This window comes from Gadus macrocephalus, chromosome 10, assembly GCF_031168955.1.
Source record: "Gadus macrocephalus chromosome 10, ASM3116895v1".
Taxonomy (NCBI): domain Eukaryota; kingdom Metazoa; phylum Chordata; class Actinopteri; order Gadiformes; family Gadidae; genus Gadus; species Gadus macrocephalus.
In genome coordinates, this window is record NC_082391.1 from 14,856,005 (window position 1) to 14,873,999 (window position 17,995).

General features: G+C 48.4%; 1 protein-coding gene across 3 annotated transcripts in view; it reads right to left on the bottom strand.

Moving 5' to 3' along the window:
• Positions 1-17,995, bottom strand: part of enox2 (ecto-NOX disulfide-thiol exchanger 2) — a 134,156-nt gene that overhangs the window by 24,284 nt on the left and 91,877 nt on the right. For 2 of the 3 annotated variants that reach the window (XM_060062719.1, XM_060062721.1), the window contains 3 exons: positions 7,340-7,491; positions 2,925-3,138; positions 315-548 (listed from right to left, as the gene is read on the bottom strand). In XM_060062719.1, the coding sequence (XP_059918702.1) occupies positions 315-548; positions 2,925-3,138; positions 7,340-7,491 (600 nt within the window). The remainder of the gene's footprint in view (positions 1-314; positions 549-2,924; positions 3,139-7,339; positions 7,492-17,995) is intronic. The other variant, XM_060062720.1, reaches the window with a different exon arrangement.

Here is a 17,995-nt window from a genome sequence, read left to right on the forward strand (position 1 = left end):
TTGTTTTTTGCTCATGTTTTGCTTGTTTCCTTGGCGACAACCTCATCGTAGGCCCTTTTCTTGGCCAATCTCACAGACAGCGTAACAAGATATGTGTCCTCTGTCCTGAGCAAAAACATATTATCAATTTTCCGTGCCATTTGTCAATTTTTGTCACACACACACACACACACACACACACACACACACACACACACACACACACACACACACACACACTCTTTTTATCCTTTGCTACATAGTGTGCTATGCATGTCCTATCCCATCTATCTCCTGCACGTTTTCCGGGGGCGTTCACAACACCCACGCCCTACCTTTGATCTTGTCCCCCAGCTGGCTGCACTCGTGGTCGGAGTAGTGCACGATGGGCGGCGGGGAGGGGGGTCGGAGGAGGTCCTCCTCAATCTTGCGCCGGTGCCGCTCCTCCCTGGCCAGCATGCGCTGCCTGCACTCCCACTCGTAGAGGTCGTCCCTGGCCTGGGCGAAGTCCACGTGGAGGCGGCCCGTGTCCTTCTTGTCCGTGCTGGAGCCCAGGCGGATCCGGTAGCCTGGAGGTCAGCGGGGGGGGGCGGCGGCGGCGGAGGTGGAGAGGGGAAGAAAGGGAGAAGGAGGCGAAAAACATTAATAACTTCAATGCAGAGGGCAAGAGAGAGACACAGGTCGCCTGCAGAGAGGGTGCTGAGTGACGCATTTGAATGCAGCACAGCGGTGCCGTCTTCAAACGCGGCTTCTTCTTCTTTGGGTTATACATTCGTTATGTTTCCCTTATTGTCTGCCTGGCACCCGCGGCTACACGCCACACGCAGCCTCAGACAGTTCTGAGCGCCGTGCTAGGGATCACATGCTAACAGGGATGTCAACCCCGGTAACACCTGAATGCATCCCCAAAGAAGAGTACGCTAAAAGAGAAACAGCATCATAAATGGCAATGAGACCGCCTGGGGAACCGTCTACCCCGCCTGTTGTAGGGCGATACTTCAATGGATTCTATTTTCTGCGTCAATACCCAACACTATTACCTACAAACCTGTATATTTGACGCCGAGGCAAGACTAAAGGAGGGCGCACTTTATGAGGCGGGAAATCAATCAGTTGAGTAGTTAACCACCTGTCTCTTGTCACCTTGCGTTATCTGCCGTCTTGACTGATGCCTCCGTTCCTAAGCAGAGTGTAGAGGAACAGGCCTGTATCCTGTACGTCAATACGATGGACTGAGGGGTAGCGATTGGCTTTCTAGTTGCTGGGGAAACACTGCAGTAACACCCTGGTTCTCTCTCTGGCTTTTAAGGGGGAGAATGCGCTAATTGACAAGCCAAAGTGTGTTTGTGTGTGTGTGTGTGTGTGTGTGTGTGTGCGCACCAACACAAGGTCTCAGGGGCCATAGGGAAAGAAAAGGAGAGGGATTGTGACGCAGGAGTCTCTTGTTTGGGGGCTTCTGAAGGCTGAGAACATAGACGTGTGAGGGTGTTTGGTGTTAGTATCCGTGTTTTGTTTAGATTAGTGTATGTTCCGTGATTACATGTGCAGTTGTGTATGCTCCGACAGAGGCCAGGATGCCGGCTGGAGATCGGGGTATTTATGGTACAGAATGGCAACCCTGTTCTTTTGGATCGTTGGGGAACCACTGCTTCATGTTAATGTGGAAAAGAGATGTGTATGTGTGTGAGCATGAGCGTGGGCATCAAACCCACGCTCATGTTCACACACATACACATAAATACAAATCAAAAATCCTTCACCTCAGCCGGTCTCTGTCATAACCATACACTACACCCATATTAAATAAAGGTAGGCCTACTACTACGGGCGGCATTGGAGCGGCTGTGATCATGAATGAGCTTCGTGATGATGGGACATACGCGCCGACTGGTGCATCAAGGCACGAGTTAAGACACCTGAGCCCTGGATGCAGCTGGGAAATGGTGATAAGATAAGAGGCCCATGTAACATAACACGACAGAGCGAGGGGGTGAACGAGAGAGAGAGCAAGGGGGGGGGGGGGGAAGAGAGAGAGAGAGAGAGAGAGAGAGAGAGAGAGAACGCAACAGAGAGAAAGCACAAGAGAGAGTGAGGGGAGAGGGAAAGCGAGAGAGAGAGAGAAGCGAGAGAGAGAAAAAGAGAGAGCGAGGGGGGAGCGTGCGAGAGAGAGAGAGAGATAGAGAGAGAGCGAGAGAGAGAGGGGAGCGAGTGAGAGTGAGAGATATCGAGAGCGAGAGAGAGAGGGGAGTGAGTGAGAGAGAGCGAGAGAGAGGGGAGTGAGTGAGAGAGTGAGGGGGAGCGAGAGAAAGAGAGTAAGCGAGCGTTAGGGAAGAGAGGGGGAGAGAGCAAGCGAGCGAGCGAAAGAGAAGAGAAGAGAAAGAGAGAGAGAATGATAGTGAGCGGGCGTGATAGGAGAGGAGCGAGAGAGAGAGAGCGAGGGGGGAGCGAGAGAGAGAGCCTTTCTCTACTTCCCGTCAGTGTTCATTGCCAGGCTGAGCATGGGGACCCGGTGGCAGTGATTTCCCAGGACTACAGCACCAGAAGCTCACAGAAGTCTGGGGAAATCCGAGCGCGGAAGCCAGCATTGAGGAGGACTGAGACACAGTGGGACGCATCCTACGTATAATCAATGAAATGACACTGGGGAGAGCCGTGTGGGAAGCTAGCCAGAGGATTGGTTTCCGGAAGGTGGGCGTTCTGAAAGGCTGCGTCGGATGTTTGAGGCCTCGCCGTTTCGGAAAACGGTTGACGGTGAAGTTTCCAAAGGGGCCTCCGCGAGTTTGAACGACTCCGCTCCGGGCGTGGCAAGATTAGCATACACTGATTAATATATTCACATTGTGTAATTTATACAAACCAATCTAGGTCTGAAATCGACCTACCTACTGATCACCAATTTCAAACGGCAGATTGCTTTACAAAAAAAACTGAAGAGGCCTGCTCACCGGAGAGGAAGAGGGCCTTGTCCACGGTGAACTCCTCGGCGAATCGGATGTGGCAGAAGTTCTTCTTGCTCTTGCGGATGGCGATGATCTCCCCGCACTGGCCGAAGATCTCCACGATGAGCTGCTCCGTGGCGTTCTCCGGGAGACCGCCCACAAACACCGTCTTGCAGCCAGGAGGGCGCTCTCTGATGGCAGGAAGAGGAAGGTCTGCCAAACATGGAGAAGAGAAAGAGAAGGCGCACACAGTCATTGTCTGAGCTACAGTCACATTACCTGCAGGCCTTCTCGTTAGCAGTCGCTGTGAGCAGCACACATTAAGGGACCAACGACGGATCAGAACATATGGGCCGCTTGGGATTAAACCACAGCATCTGTACAGCCTGTACGATTGTAAGACGAAGAGTGTACTTACTAAGTGCATGTGTACACACATTTAATACTTGCTTTAATACCCAAGTGCTTACATACAGCCAACCATGCTTTTATCTGGATTTAAATTACAACTTGAAAGAATTTAATTAATCACATTATGTAGCCGACCAAACTAGATCTTAATCTTGTAAAAATTGGATAATGCAATGCATTTGCGTCTGGATAATAATGTGCACGTACAAGCGTACCGATGAGACATCTGATTAATTATTGGAAAACCAAAGCACACACAAAAATGAAAGCCGCAATCATCTTTCACAGCATTGACAACACAACCCATGTATTACATCAAATACGACGGAGGCTTTCGGTGGCCTGTGACTGCCCGATACCCAGCTACATTAACCTAAATCAACTAGCGTGCTACGCTTAACCAGGTCATCACGGGTCCAGCATTCCTTCTATGCCTAGTAGAACCTCTGGGGGGCACGGCACAGACCCTGGTTTTGTCACCAGAGACATTCTACAAAAAAAGAAAGTTATATGCACAAGGGATTCTACACTGTTAATTGAAAGCTTCACAGACCCTTTTTTTTATTACTCTCTCCTGCTGTGTTTCATGTTAATGGCCAATTATGCGCTAACAGGTTACTGCTTCCAGCCACATGATTGGGCCAAACCAATATGAATAGAAAACAAGAGAAATACCCTGATCACAGAGTTTTGAGCTTGTCTTAGACTTAGGCTTGGCTTTATTGATCCTTTTGGGATGACTCCCTCAAGGAAATTGAATTTCCAGTCGCTTCCAGAAACACAACACAATATATATACAATATAAGATTAAACAATAAACTCTTAGCTAACTATAAAAAGTAAACAATAACAGTAAACAATAAACTCTTAGCTAATATAGAAAGTAGAGATAAGAATAGAAGTAAAACAGGAATCAAGTCTGCCACAAACGATAGATTAGTAATCCTAAATCTGATTTGTGAGACTAGCGATAGTTACCAGGATATTAGCATCCACATGCTATGCCTACCCAAGTCATCACCATCCCCATGCTATGTTAACCTAGGTCATCACCATCCATGGAGGCACAAACCAGGTCATCACCATTCACAGTGCTACACTATCCAATGTCTTCAACCTCCATGTGACACTTGCCCAGGCTATTAGCATCCACAATCCCAAACTAAACCAGGTCATCCCCATTCACTGTGCTACACCACCCCGGTCATCAACGACCAGCGTTTTTCAAACCGAGATATGCACAATCCACCATGCTCAAAGCTAGCTACCATTTTCAAATAGGTTTAATTTAAGTAGAGGCACTAAAAAGGCACAAAAGAAAGAAAATGGCAAGAAATAAAACCGTGGCTTTGATGCGAATGCAAACCGACAATCCTAGCTATGCACACTGAATGGGATAGGAGGCGGAATGGTTTGAGGGAGAGAGGGAGGGAGCGAGAGAGAGAGAGCGAGAGAGAGAGGAGGGGGGACAGCTTAAGGTCAGTGAGAGGGTTGCTTTGTTTGGTGTCAGGTTGATGGTGTGGAGCTGGAGGGGGGAATGCCTCTGATGGAAACCATATGCATCCTACTGATTGGCTGCCAGCACCTTCCCCATGATATTGGGCCTACAGCGGGATGGGATTCATGTACACTTCTTTACCTTACTGCACTCATAACAAACCATGCATCCCCCATGCACCCTCACCACCCACCAACTGTAGCTCAAAGTTCTAACGAACATTTGATTTCAAGCAGAGTTGTTCAGCTCAAGGCCCTCTACATCTTAGGCCTAGCCCTGTGTTGAATGATTTATTACGACGCAGACAAAATAAACATGGTTGCTGGTTCAAACCCCTCTGCTACTCCCGGCTAAGTGCCGAGGTATCCTTGAAAAACACCAACCCACCGCTCGCTGCTCCCTACGGGCTGGTTTGACGTCTGGCCCGGCCGCTGTTGCTTTTTGTGTGTTAACCTGTGTGTGTGTCTGTGTGTGTAGATAGGGATAGCTGAATGTAAGGCATAAACAGCAAAGCTTTGAGGGGCAGCAGTGGTTTAAAGAGCTATATGAATGCAATCCATTCTTGCGGGATGGGGAATAGGCTAGACAGTGGGCGACAAATACATACAACCGCACAAAACACACACAATATAAACCAAAACACACAGGTTTCATAGCATCGCTTTTTGCAGAGTCGCGTGGTACTCCACCAGATTCCCTTGTGTGGTAAAGTAAAGCACTTCTGACAACAAGCACCATGAAATAGTAATACGCAGGTGGCAGCATGGCGTTTCTCCCACTCCTTTGTCAGCCCACTTCTCCACTCGGAAGGTGCTTTCTGTGGGGCCGAGAGTAGGCCTAAATAAAACTGTCTGTGACACCAGATTGGACTTTACTTTGACATGAAAGAGTTGCGGTGAATACAACTTTTTTCCTTGCTGATTCAAATCCAGGTTCCTTAGCTGTAAAGTCACTAATACCCTCATGAAACCATGTTCAAACAGTAATGTTGAACTGGCATTTACAGTGAAGCATTAAAAACAGTCAACAGCCAGAAAAGTATTTGTAACACTTCCTCCTCCTCTCCTCCTTAACTAAAATAGTTCTGTGTTGATCTTGCCAATTCCCTATTGTTTTGACTCATTAACTCTGTTTGCGTTTGATAAGAAGGGTTGAAGCGGGTTGCAAGGGAAGTTCTAAAGACACATTTAATAGTGTTAAGTCTGACAAGTCCTGTTGGCGTTGTACATGTTTGACCTTTTTAAGTGGCCCATTTGTCAGCCAAAACCAGGTAAATCTTTAACCAAATGCAACCGTGTTTTGCGACGTTTCCCCTGACACACAAAACTACAGTGGAAGGCGGGGGCCTCTGGATGGGTTAGCTTGGCCTGTGTGATACAGATACAAAGGCAACAAGCAGGCAGCTCCTGCATTGGCCTCATTGGGTGAAGCAGAGCAGCACCTCGTACTGAGGCATGCTTGACTTTCATGACAAGATCCAATCCTTGGCAGTCCCCCCCGCCCCCCCCCGTCGTCATCGTCATATTCTCCGAAGTTAGGCTTCCCAGCGCAATCGTCTCTGAGACACTGAGGGCCTTTCATGGCAAAGACACATGTGACTAGCCCACAATATCATAGGGAGACGGGTGGTGAGGGAACCCATTAGGGTATGTGGAGCAGTGTAGGTAGAGCGGAGGAGGACGGGACATATTTGATACCCGTAATGGATCAGAGATGCCCCAGAAAAGACTTTGCCCATGCATGACCGTGGCGGCGTCAAGACACGGTTCAGACTCCGGGGCCAAGACAGTTATTGCCCTGTTTGGGATTGGACATTTCTTCTTCTCAAGACTCCCCCTATGCCACAATGCAAAAACTCCTCTGAAACCTGGTGCAGATTTATCAGTGGGTGACGGGGCCTTTGTAAATGACACAAACAGTCCCAGCAGCTGAAGTGTTTACAACAGAATTTCAAAGTCGAAGGGATGAGAATGTGACAAGCCAGCCTCATTCAGCCCCTAGGGGGAACCTATGCGCTTTGTGACGAAGTACGGTCGTTGATTCACCCTATGTTGATCCTTAAGAAAAAAAACTGAATGTGTATTTGAAGTGAGATCCAACCTCTCATCAGCTCCTCCATTTGCATCACACAGCGACAGTGACTATTCTTGCAACGCACGCATCACAGAAAAACAAAAGAGCCTTAAAGGCTTCAGACATAGGGAAAGTGTATTTGCTTAGGAAGGAGAGGGAATTTGATTTGTTTTGTTAGGGTTTGCAAACTCCCAAACCCCGCTCCAGTCAGGGACCTCTGTTTTCCTCTGCCTTGAAGTTTGATGTGCAAGTAGGCTTTGACTCAAAGCTGACAGAAACTTTCTCTCTGGCAGTGAACTTTAACGGGGAGAGTGTGGCTTCAACTCTTCCTCCTCCCACACAGTGGAAATAAAGTATGAGGCAGGGCTTAACCAAAATTGGTGATTTGGTCGGAGCATGAAGGGAGAAAGGCGTGAGTTTATACAATTTGATGGTACTTACTGGGGTTGGGGGGAAACAAGGTGCAGGTCTTGCAGTGGATGATCTCCTTGATGATGGGCATCTCCATGGGGGGTGGCATCATGCCCAAGCCTTGCATCATGGGGTTCATGGGGGTGATGCCCGTCATCATCCCAAGGTTTGGGTCAAAGTCTGGAGGGGCAGATCAGCAACGGATGGATGTTAAAAACAAAGCAGCTCTCTTTTAGGAGCAAAGCAACGCAACAAAAATTGAACTATTACAAGAAAAGGCTAATTGGCCAGAAGTTTCTAATTGTTAACTTTTACCAAGGCATGAGTAGAGCCTAAGCTCAACCTGTCACATTGAATTTTCATTCAGCATTTTTCTTTCCTTCCCCGTCTGATTCGTCTGTCATCTGCAGTGACACAATCTAATCCTCTAAATAAATACACAGTCCCTGCATGAATATAACATCCAAAAAACAATATGCATAATTGAACAGTAAAAAAATAAATAAAGACTCCTCAATAGTTCAAGGACCGGCTTCCCCAGAGCTAATGTGAGAAAGTAAATTGCCTCGAAGCGAACGCCAGCACTCTTGGCATCGGGGTAAATGAGAACCGACGTGACGGAGCCAAACCATGACGGCGTCACAGGTGACCCAGGAGCAAAGAGAACACCACAATAACAGCACACGCTCCACAGCGGCCGACGCCTGGCACTGGTTTTAATTAAGGCAATAGGAAATTACACGAGAGGAACCACCGCAGCCCGCTCTGTCTCGCACCGATGACCGCACCATCAGTCTGCCGCGAGGTACCGGAGCGAGAGAGAGCAGATAATAAGGAAGGCCGCGGTTGCCAGGGCGATTGATGACTTCTCATGCCCGGTGAGGTGAGTGAGAGGAAGACAGACTGGCGGGAGAGGAGATGAGCCCAGGTCACGGAGGAGATAGACGGGGGAGTTAAGGCGATCTATTCCTCTTCCACCACCTCACACACACACACACACTGATCAGGGGAACTGAGGAGAAAACCTTAACACACGCATCCCAAATCTAACACCCAAAAGTATCTACTTTGTTTGAATGCTCCTTCTGGAAATGAGGTTCTCAATCCCAAGCTCTTATGTCCTCGCACTGGAGCAAAAGGACATTTTTGATTTTTGATTGGAAGCAAACTAGGTCTCGGCTCACATGGAACGCAAAAGCAAAAGATTGAGTTACATCAGGCCAAGGCTTGTGCAATTTCACACTGCACTGGTGTACTTCATGTGGCCTCTGGTATGCTCTCTGTGTGTGTGTGTGTGTGTGTGTGTGTGTGTGTGTGTGTGTGTGTGTGTGTGTGTGTGTGTGTGTGTGTGTGTATTTTCCTATAGTACTCACTTATCCTTCACTTTTAAAGTAAGAGTAGGCAATTTGGAGAAGCCAGGCTGAGTAAGCTTGATTTTGAAAGTATACAACCGAAAACAGCCCCAACCCACCTCAGGCCTCCCTCCAAAGCCACTTTCCACAACACAGGACAGGCTCCCTAGCTTCAGAAATAGGTCCGCCTGGAATAAAACTCTGGTCATGGTCAAAGACTGCAAGGGCAGAGTGGGCGCAGGTAGACGGGTAGGTAGGTAGGTAGGTAGGTAGGTAGGTAAACAGACAGACGGGTAAGCCATCACAACATTTCATTTTGGGCGAATAAATAATGGAACAGGCTCATTACAGGCCTCACAGGCGACAGCCACAGACAGCACATCGTTTTCTTATTTTTAATCAGAAATAGATTTATTGGTTACCGTTGCGATGTGACGAAAATTAAAAATGACAAAAAATGCTTAGAAAATAAATGGCCTTCCATAGCTTTAAGCCAAGGGCTCGGGAGCCGGTCCAATATGTGTAACAACAGTGCCTGTTGACTCCCTCTGGTGGATTTACTGCTATACCAGAGTTCTCTACAGGGCCAAAAAAAACAATAGAAACTGTCCTGAAGCCATATCTGGGCGGGTGAAGCACCCTCGTCTCTCTACCCGGCACACTCCAGTCCTGGAGCCTTCAGCCAAAGTGCTTCAGCAGAACGGATTGTATTGGAATACTCTCAGGGAGTCATCAGTATTTGGTTGCTCTCGGTGAATATAAAAACAGATGCGTTGCGTTGCGTGCGTGACTATGCGCACGTGTGTGTGTGTGTGTTGGCTCATGCTGTCGGAAAAATCGGATTTCAATGGCAGAATTTTCCGCCGTTTCTGTGTGCGAACGACTGAGCCACCTACACAGAGCGTCTCCTTACTGCAGGAGCAGTGGCTGCCTTTCCAGTGCGGCACGGTCATGGGAGCTTCAACATACGTAGCCAGTGGTATTGAGTTATTTATACATCACATTAATGAGGCCGTCCTACGGGATGGGTCAGATCAGATGCAGATTGCTGCAATCTGGGCATGAAAAGTGCCTGACAGCTCTGCCGTTGTCATTCCACACATTCTCCCCGAGTACGAGACAGAAGGGCTCTTGAGAAGTGAACATCTATGGAGAACTTGTGGGCATGTGTCCTCCCACACTAGGCCATCCTGTTCTGTTGGACGTCCTGAGTTGTTTTCGTGGCTCAACATTAACGGGAACTCCTCGCAAACCAGAATAGACCTCGCTGCAATGCATGCTCCATAATGACATGCACAAGTCCATGCGACAATGGCAGACCACACACACACACACACACACACACACACACACACACACACACACACACACACACACACACACACACACACACACACACACACACACACACACACACACACACACACACACACACCTCGTGTTACTCTTCGAACAGTCCTGTATCCTGGGGGGTCTGTGGAAGGTAATTACATCTGGAGCTTCACATCAATCAGTGGGGAAGATTAAAAAGAATAACCAGCAACTGACATTTGATGCAGAAAAACCTTCAGGGCTGTAATTGCCGCACTCTACCTCCCTCTCCACTATCATTCCATCTCTGAAGTCCCTCTCCTCCCCCTCTCTCAACTTACCTCTGGCCCTGCATCCCCTGCTCCTCCTCTCTGATGACTTGGGCAAATGCCACCCCCCCCACCCATAACTGGACTCAGAGATTGGTGGGAGACGCAGTGCCGACATGTGGCGACGGCGCTGTGAAGAATGCTGGGAAATGTCATCTAATGATGCAAGGTAGCCCTGCAAACCTGGATCCCTAGCCATGCCAGATGTTGGAACCGGCTCCTTTTCATCCAGGCAGCTCTGCTCCCTCTGTTCTCCAAGCCTACTGCGGTCTCCTTTAAGTGTGCCGTCTCAGAACAAAAAAACTATATTATAACTATAACTCCATCGCTATAGCTGAATCCAAAAAAAAAAAACACGAAATATGCCGTCCAAAAACCTCTATCCACATGAACTTCTGCTCATTCATCTGCGGTCTAGCCAACCCCCTTTCCACCGTGTCTGTGACAGATATAATCTCAGTCACGTCTGAGCGGCCCCCATTACTGCCTATGTGTAAAGCGCTGAGTCAGTCGCTCCTCTAAAACCTCCTGCTGTCTCTCTCTGCCACCTGCCAAAAGCCTGTGGCACCCACCACCACCCCCGCCCCCCCCCCCCCTCCTCAACCAGTCATCACACTGCCCAAAGCGAGAGCCAGCCAACCCCCCCCACCACCGCTGCAGCAGAGGAATGAACTGTAGATTGAAAGCTAGCAGATATGATTAAACTGCTTACGGTTCTTTCAAACAGTCCATTTGTGTGTTTGATGTCCTTAATGTGATCAAAGCAAAGATGTATGTATAAAGTTTGTGAAATGTGTACCAGTAGGTGACTTCCTTTCCCCTGACCCTATACCCTTGGTTTGTTGATAGTGAATATAGGGCGTGTGTGTGGCTGTGGTTTGGCTTGTGAGTGTGCAACAGACCTTGTTTATCAAGGTACTCCTCCCAGTCCACAGCCTGTCTATTCTACTGTGTGTTTGTGTCTGTCTGTTCTACTGTGTGTTTGTGTCTGTCTATTTTACTGTGTGTGTGTGTGTGTGTGTGTGTGTGTGTGTGTGTGTGTGTGTGTGTGTGTGTGTGTGTGTGTGTGTGTGGCTGTGGTTTGGCTTGTGAGTTTGCAACAGACCTTGTTTATCAAGGTACTCCTCCCAGTCCACTGGGTCTGTCTGTCTATTCTACTGTGTGTGTGTTACTGTCTATTCTACTGTGTGTGTGTTACTGTCTATTCTACAGTGTGTGTGTGTGTGTATGTGTGTCTGTGTGACTGTGTGTGTGCGTGACTGTGCTTGTACTATTGTCTTCTATAGTCTAATAAGTAGCTTCATCTGAAACCCCATGAAAATCTGATAAGGTAATCAGCTCACAAAGGCAAACAATCCAATCATTGTCCAGAGAAGACATCAATCAACGACGACACCGTGACGTGCCCATGCTCTTCAACAGTCAATGCTATGCAAATCAGTGCTTTGTCCGAGCCCCTTTCATTTGACTTTCAAGGTCAGACCGACGGAAACAAACTGAGAATACCAAAAGGACTGGCACATAACTGGGAGTCCATTTCAATGGATTATAGTCTGGCCGACTTGGTTGCAAGTCAAGGACAACGATACAGCTGTTATAGTCAAACACTAATTAAGCTGTTTATTATCGCCCCGTCAGGACATGATTACATGAGGAATATGGTCGCCCTCTCAGAGACTGACGCAGCTCTTGTGAGGTCCACAGTAGGAACGCTATATAGCATTGCATCTGGCAGCAGTTAGACGCAGGAAGTGCTATAAGGAACACTGGAGACGGGTGGGAAGTGGATGGGAATACCCCAGCAATGTGCCTTGTGGTGGAGATTCGGTGAGAAAGCCCTGAGAGCAGATGTTTTAAACATTCCAGTTTGCTGCAGGCGTTTCCTTGCTCTGTTCCCAAAGCTGGAATATCCGGTGGGAATTTCATTTTTCTTTTTTTTTTTAAACACGTTTTTGCACATATTTGTGCACTGGGGATGCCCTGTTTCTCTGAGGACTGGTATTTGGACGGCGCGCCAAGAGCCGAAGGCGTCCCAATATTTGGGACAATTCGCTGGGATCATTTGAAAGGCTCTCGGGCCTTGACATGGTAAGCATTTCATTATTTTGGGTTTGGGCTCATGAAATGAAGTCATCTAGTAAGTGGCGCGTGCATTCGCGGTCTTCCCTTTGGAGAGGGGCAATGAGAAAGAGTGGCCGTCGAACTTAATGTGAAACCAAGTACTGTTAACTCTGATTGTAATTTGTTCACGAAGGCAGAGGGACACCCTGGCGTGCTTGACCTGCCTGCAGTTCATCAGCTCTGCAGCAGAGCACCGCTCCAAACCACCACACCCCTCTACACTGTGGGGACACGCACATCAGCTCACAATTATTGTACAAAACCGGTGACCTAATATGTATTCTCAAAATCAGCCGTGCTCAACAGTCACCATGAATGAACCGATAATATTTACGATTCAGGTCTTAAGCTGTAACGTATATATTTGGTATACATGTCCGGGCGGAGATTTGAGCCGCCTGTCTACGAATCTGACCTCCGGGTTAACACTGAACAGTGGAACAAATGCCAATTGGCACACTGAATAATCCATTTAGCCCAGCGCCAGGTGTCTGCGCGAGTTCACGCGCGCTAACACTCGAGTTGGCTCCGCTCGGAGCCCCAACGTTTCTGTATCAGCGGGAGAAATTAAAGCTAATACTCTTTTTCCTATGCTCCCTGTGAGTGCACTGGTGTGTACAGCCCCTTTACACAAGCTGCAAATAAGCCCCCCCCTATTCACATCCCCTGTCCGTGCTGATGACAACAACAGCCGATGAGGATGATAGCGTGCACGCACACACACACACAGTGGTGTGCAATCTTGATTAAACAACTCTGGCAGCCACCGTGCGACAACAATCGGTACAATGCACCATTGTTGCCTTCCCCTCTTGGTACAACCCAACGCCCCACGAGTTCACAACAATACCGTGCAATTACCCCCCCCCAGACGAAGGAGGAGCACAAAGAAGAGGAGGAGGAGGAGGAGCACAAAGAAGAGGAGGAGGAGGAGGAGGAGGAGGAGGAGCACAAAGAGGAGGAGGAGGGGGAGGAGCACAAAGAAGAGGAGGAGGAGGAGGAGGAGGAGCACAAAGAAGAGGAGGAGGAGGAGGTGGAGGAGGAGCACAAAGAAGAGGAGGAGGAGGAGGAGCACAAAGAGGAGGAGGAGGGGGAGGAGCACAAAGAAGAGGAGGAGGAGCACAAAGAGGAGGAGGAGGAAGAGGAGGAGGAGGAGGAGGAGGAGGGAGGACCCCAGCTACGACAACTCTAACCCTTGTTTCCAAATGCTGAAAAAACACGGGCTAATAATAGCGGAACAGAAGCCGCTGGTGTTCAGCTCCGGCGATGTGTTGTGTGTCGCACCGCCAGTGGTGGTGGTGGCATACGAGGCATGGCTCTGCCACGTCGCGGCCCAGAGTTAGTGTTTCAATAGGTTTAAACAGTGGCCTGTTTATTCAGCTGCACACACACATGGACAGACAGACACAGGCAGAAACGCACACACGCACGCACATGTGCAGCAAGACACGCACATGTGCAGAAAAACAAGCAGACACACACACTCCTGTGTGAGGAGAAGCAGCAGGAAGCGAAGGGGGACGAGAGAGAGACTGGCTGGTGACATCCCTGGCTCCCGCAGGATTAGAGAGGCACCTATAGGCTGCCCGAGGAGTCAGCTCAAGAGGCAGCCATGCAGTTTACGTTGGGGAGGTTTGGAGGGTGGGTGGGCGGGTTGGGGTGGTTGCGAATACAGTTTGGGATTTCTTTTTTTTATAATGAAACAATAGGATCACGTGAGACAACAGGACACGTACGCACAAGGGGCATGGGAAATTCTACGGAGACCCCTGAGGTAAAATGATAAAAACAGAATGCAATCCAATTGTTTGATCCAAATAATCACAATTTAAGGGAAGATTTAATGTTGGTTTTAATCTGCCCTTAAATCTAGATTTATTGGACTAACTGGGAGGAAGTTGTCATGGAGGATCAAGGCCGTTCCATTTGCTGAATTTGGCTTACAAATCCTAGAGCTGATTTACCAATCTTTTCGCGGGCCTAACCAATCGGTTTGTGCTCTTAACTAATCCGTTCGCATGCTTTACAAATCTGTGTGCACAGATTTACCGTTTATTTGATCATTTTGATCATGTTACCCCTGGAGGGCTCAGTAGAATACCAATAGGCAAGAGGTTTTTTCTTCTCAGTAGTAAAACAGCGACAAAGGAAGAGACTAGATCAAATTTCAGTGTTGGCATGATCAAAGCATGTGGATTTAAACTGTAAATAAAGCACGTTCCTATTTGCACAGAATATGTATCGGAATCTACACGTCTCATTGATAGTTTGCACGGTCGACTTGTAAGACTAGTCACATGTTAGACTTGACTATCATGCGAGTCAGGTCTGCGGGTCAAGTTTTACCCACATAAAACCCTGCATGCGCTTCTCTGGATGCACATGAGTGCAGAAGTATAATTCGTGACAGAGAGAGTATCCTTCTGGGTCTGAATCCTCTCTGTAGGGAGAGAGAACGTCAGGTCCCCCTCCTCTGCATGCTCCTGACATACGCCGCTGTGCAAGAATAAGATCAGCCAATATTCCGAGGTGACAAGACCCTTTCTCTTATTCCTGTGCATATTGTGACTAGTGGCGTATTATGTCGCCCTTGAGTTAAAAATAACACTGCGTCTTTGAAGGACTCGAAACTTTAGACTTGAAAGCCCTCAAAGAATATAATCGCGTGAAAAATATCCAAATGTGGAATGCGATTCACAAGGAGCAGTCACCTTAAACTGATTGACACCTTGTTTGTCTCCGAGCCTGACCCGATTCAGATGGTGGAGTTAACATTTTCAACTCTTTTTTAAAGACCAACAGAACCCGCAGCTGAGACAGCAGGGCTATAAAAGGTTGTTTATTTTTTTCCCCCCAACGACATTTCAGCTGTATCTGTCTGGCATCGGATGAAAGATCATTTGATATAGTGAATCTTCCTGTTGTAATTATCTGATGTTCCTCTGCGACAGCTGAGCATCCATAAATAACAACAGGCAATATAGGAGACAAGAGAAATGGAAACGAGAGAAAGAGAGAGGGAGAGAGAGACAAGGATAGTAAGAGAGAGAGAGAGAGAGAGAGAGAGAGAGAGAGAGAGAGAGAGAGAGAGAGAGAGAGAGAGAGAGAGAGAGAGAGAGAGAGAGAGAGAGAGAGAGAGAGGGCGGGGGGAGAGAGCGAGGGAGACTAAACGACAGGGAATCACCAGCTGTTTCTCCAGGTGAACAGTGACAGGGACCACAGCTGTCCTCTGCACCCCCCCCCCCCCCCCCCCACACCGACCTGCTAGAACACTTCCCTGGTCCCAGCAGCTTTAATAGAGATAAATTACCCCCCAGACCCGGGCCTAATTCGTTCTTTGTCACATGATTCAAGGATCCCTCCACTACCCCTGACATCTGTATTCCTCCACATCAGGCCACCACAAACCGACACACACATATGCACGCACCTGCGCAGTGCGCACACACGCACAAATACGTGCACGTGCACACACACACACACACACACATGTGCGCACACACACACACATGTGCGCACACACACACACACACACGTGGGCACACACACACATGTGCGCACACACACACACACGTGCGCACACACACGCGCACACACACACACACACACACACACACGTGCGCATACACACACACACACGTACGCACACACACATTTGCAGACACACACACACACACACGTGCACACACACACACACAGACACACGCCCACACACACACGCCCACACACACACCAATGCACAGACACTAGGGGTTGCATAAGGAACCGACGGGTGAAGTTACTACCAAGTCGACCCTGCCAGGAGACGTCGACTAGTTCTTGGCGCATAATTTCACACACTGCCACTGTGCCGTTGGCAGAGGAGACAGCAGTTGGTGAGCTCTTGTCGCACCAAACAGGAAGCTACGCTTAGCACCAAGGCGTCTGACCAAACAAAATCAAGTAACTGTCACCGCCGCAGTCACAACACAAAGACTTCTGAGCAGTTCACCCGGAGAGAAATCCCAGTGCTATGTGGGTGATTGATGGCATAAATTAAAACATCGCAAACTGTTCTATTGATGTTACCAACCTCTTACACTTTCAAAACACACAAATGCGTGTCTATTTATTAATTATTGCATAGATTGTAGATTGTTTTGTTGTATACAGGCCTGACTTTGCACTGCTGGAATGGATAAACCCTAATGACCTGGTTGTCTTCCGGCAAAGAGATCTTGGCTAAATACATTTTCGGACAGCCCTTCCGTCTTCTTATATTTTTGTTTATTTTTGTTTTGTGGGAGTATGTGATGACCTCATTGATAGAAAGGTTGACTTAAAAATAAACTGCAGTCGTGCAACCCCTAACACACACAGCCCGACTCCCACACACACACACACACACACAACACACAACACCCACCTGTCTGGAGAACTAGGGACAAAGGGGCTCTCTTAATGCCGCGGTCTAGCCCAATAAGTACTGAAAATCAAATTCCATTGAAACCCTGAGTAGGAGAGGAGGCTCGTCCTCCACAAACACTTCATGTGAAATATGAACACTTGGGTGCTTGTGTGGGTCCAATCTCCATCTAGGACATTAGATCATTTTGAACTGCTTTGCTCCCCATCTGCTGGTGAGTTATTCTGTTATTCAGCTTTTCCTCCTTGCTAAGAATAATGGTCTTCCCTTTCCCCTTCCCGCTCACATTTATTACAAAGATACAAAGTTCTTAAAAACAAACACAGCGGCAGCACACAACGACCGAAGGAACGTCGAGCAGGGGCACAAGTGTGTGTGTGTGTGTGTGTGTGTGTGCGTGTGTGTGTCAGTGTCTGGCTTGCCTTTACGTATATCATCTGTCAAGAAACCTATTTGGATTATTTAATGGCTAACGCACACGCACACACCCACTCTCCCCTAAAAAAGACAAGGAACGGAAAGGGGAATCTTAACTGACAAGTAACAAGTGATTTATCAAACACTTTCGGAAAGCCGCACAACCGGAGAGACGAGGGAAGAGGGGTGCTGGCAGATTTACTCCGCTTAGCAGGGAGATGGAAAGGTGAATTGGAGACAGTGTATTGAACGGCTGTGCAGGAGAATCGGCCAAGGCCAACGGTATGATGACCGTGGTCGTGGAGAGGAAGGAGAAGAACCCGTATGTGGCCGATTTGTAGCCAATCCACGGATGAAATAATGGCTGTTTGAGGACATAAAGACACCGAATGAAATAAGAACCTAAGGCAATGATGGCCACGCTACCACCCTGTCACGTTGAGTCTTTCAGACCATTGAACCAGATTCAATACAGCCCGCCGCCAAATTACATCGGCTCTGGCTGAAAAGGGGCATCCCAGGCAATCTGCCCGCGACGCACGATGAGAGAGCTCTGCAGGACCAGCGTGTGCCTGTGTGACCGCCTCGGCTGCACAGGACACTGGAGGAGCAGGTAGAGGAGATAACGACTTGTATTTTTAATAAGGTTTCGGGTGGAGTGGTTTAACATGTTGATTCGGTCGGGTGCGTTCAGACGCCCTCCTCCTCGACCTCCTCACTTCCTTCAGTCTCCGGCTTGGGAATAATCA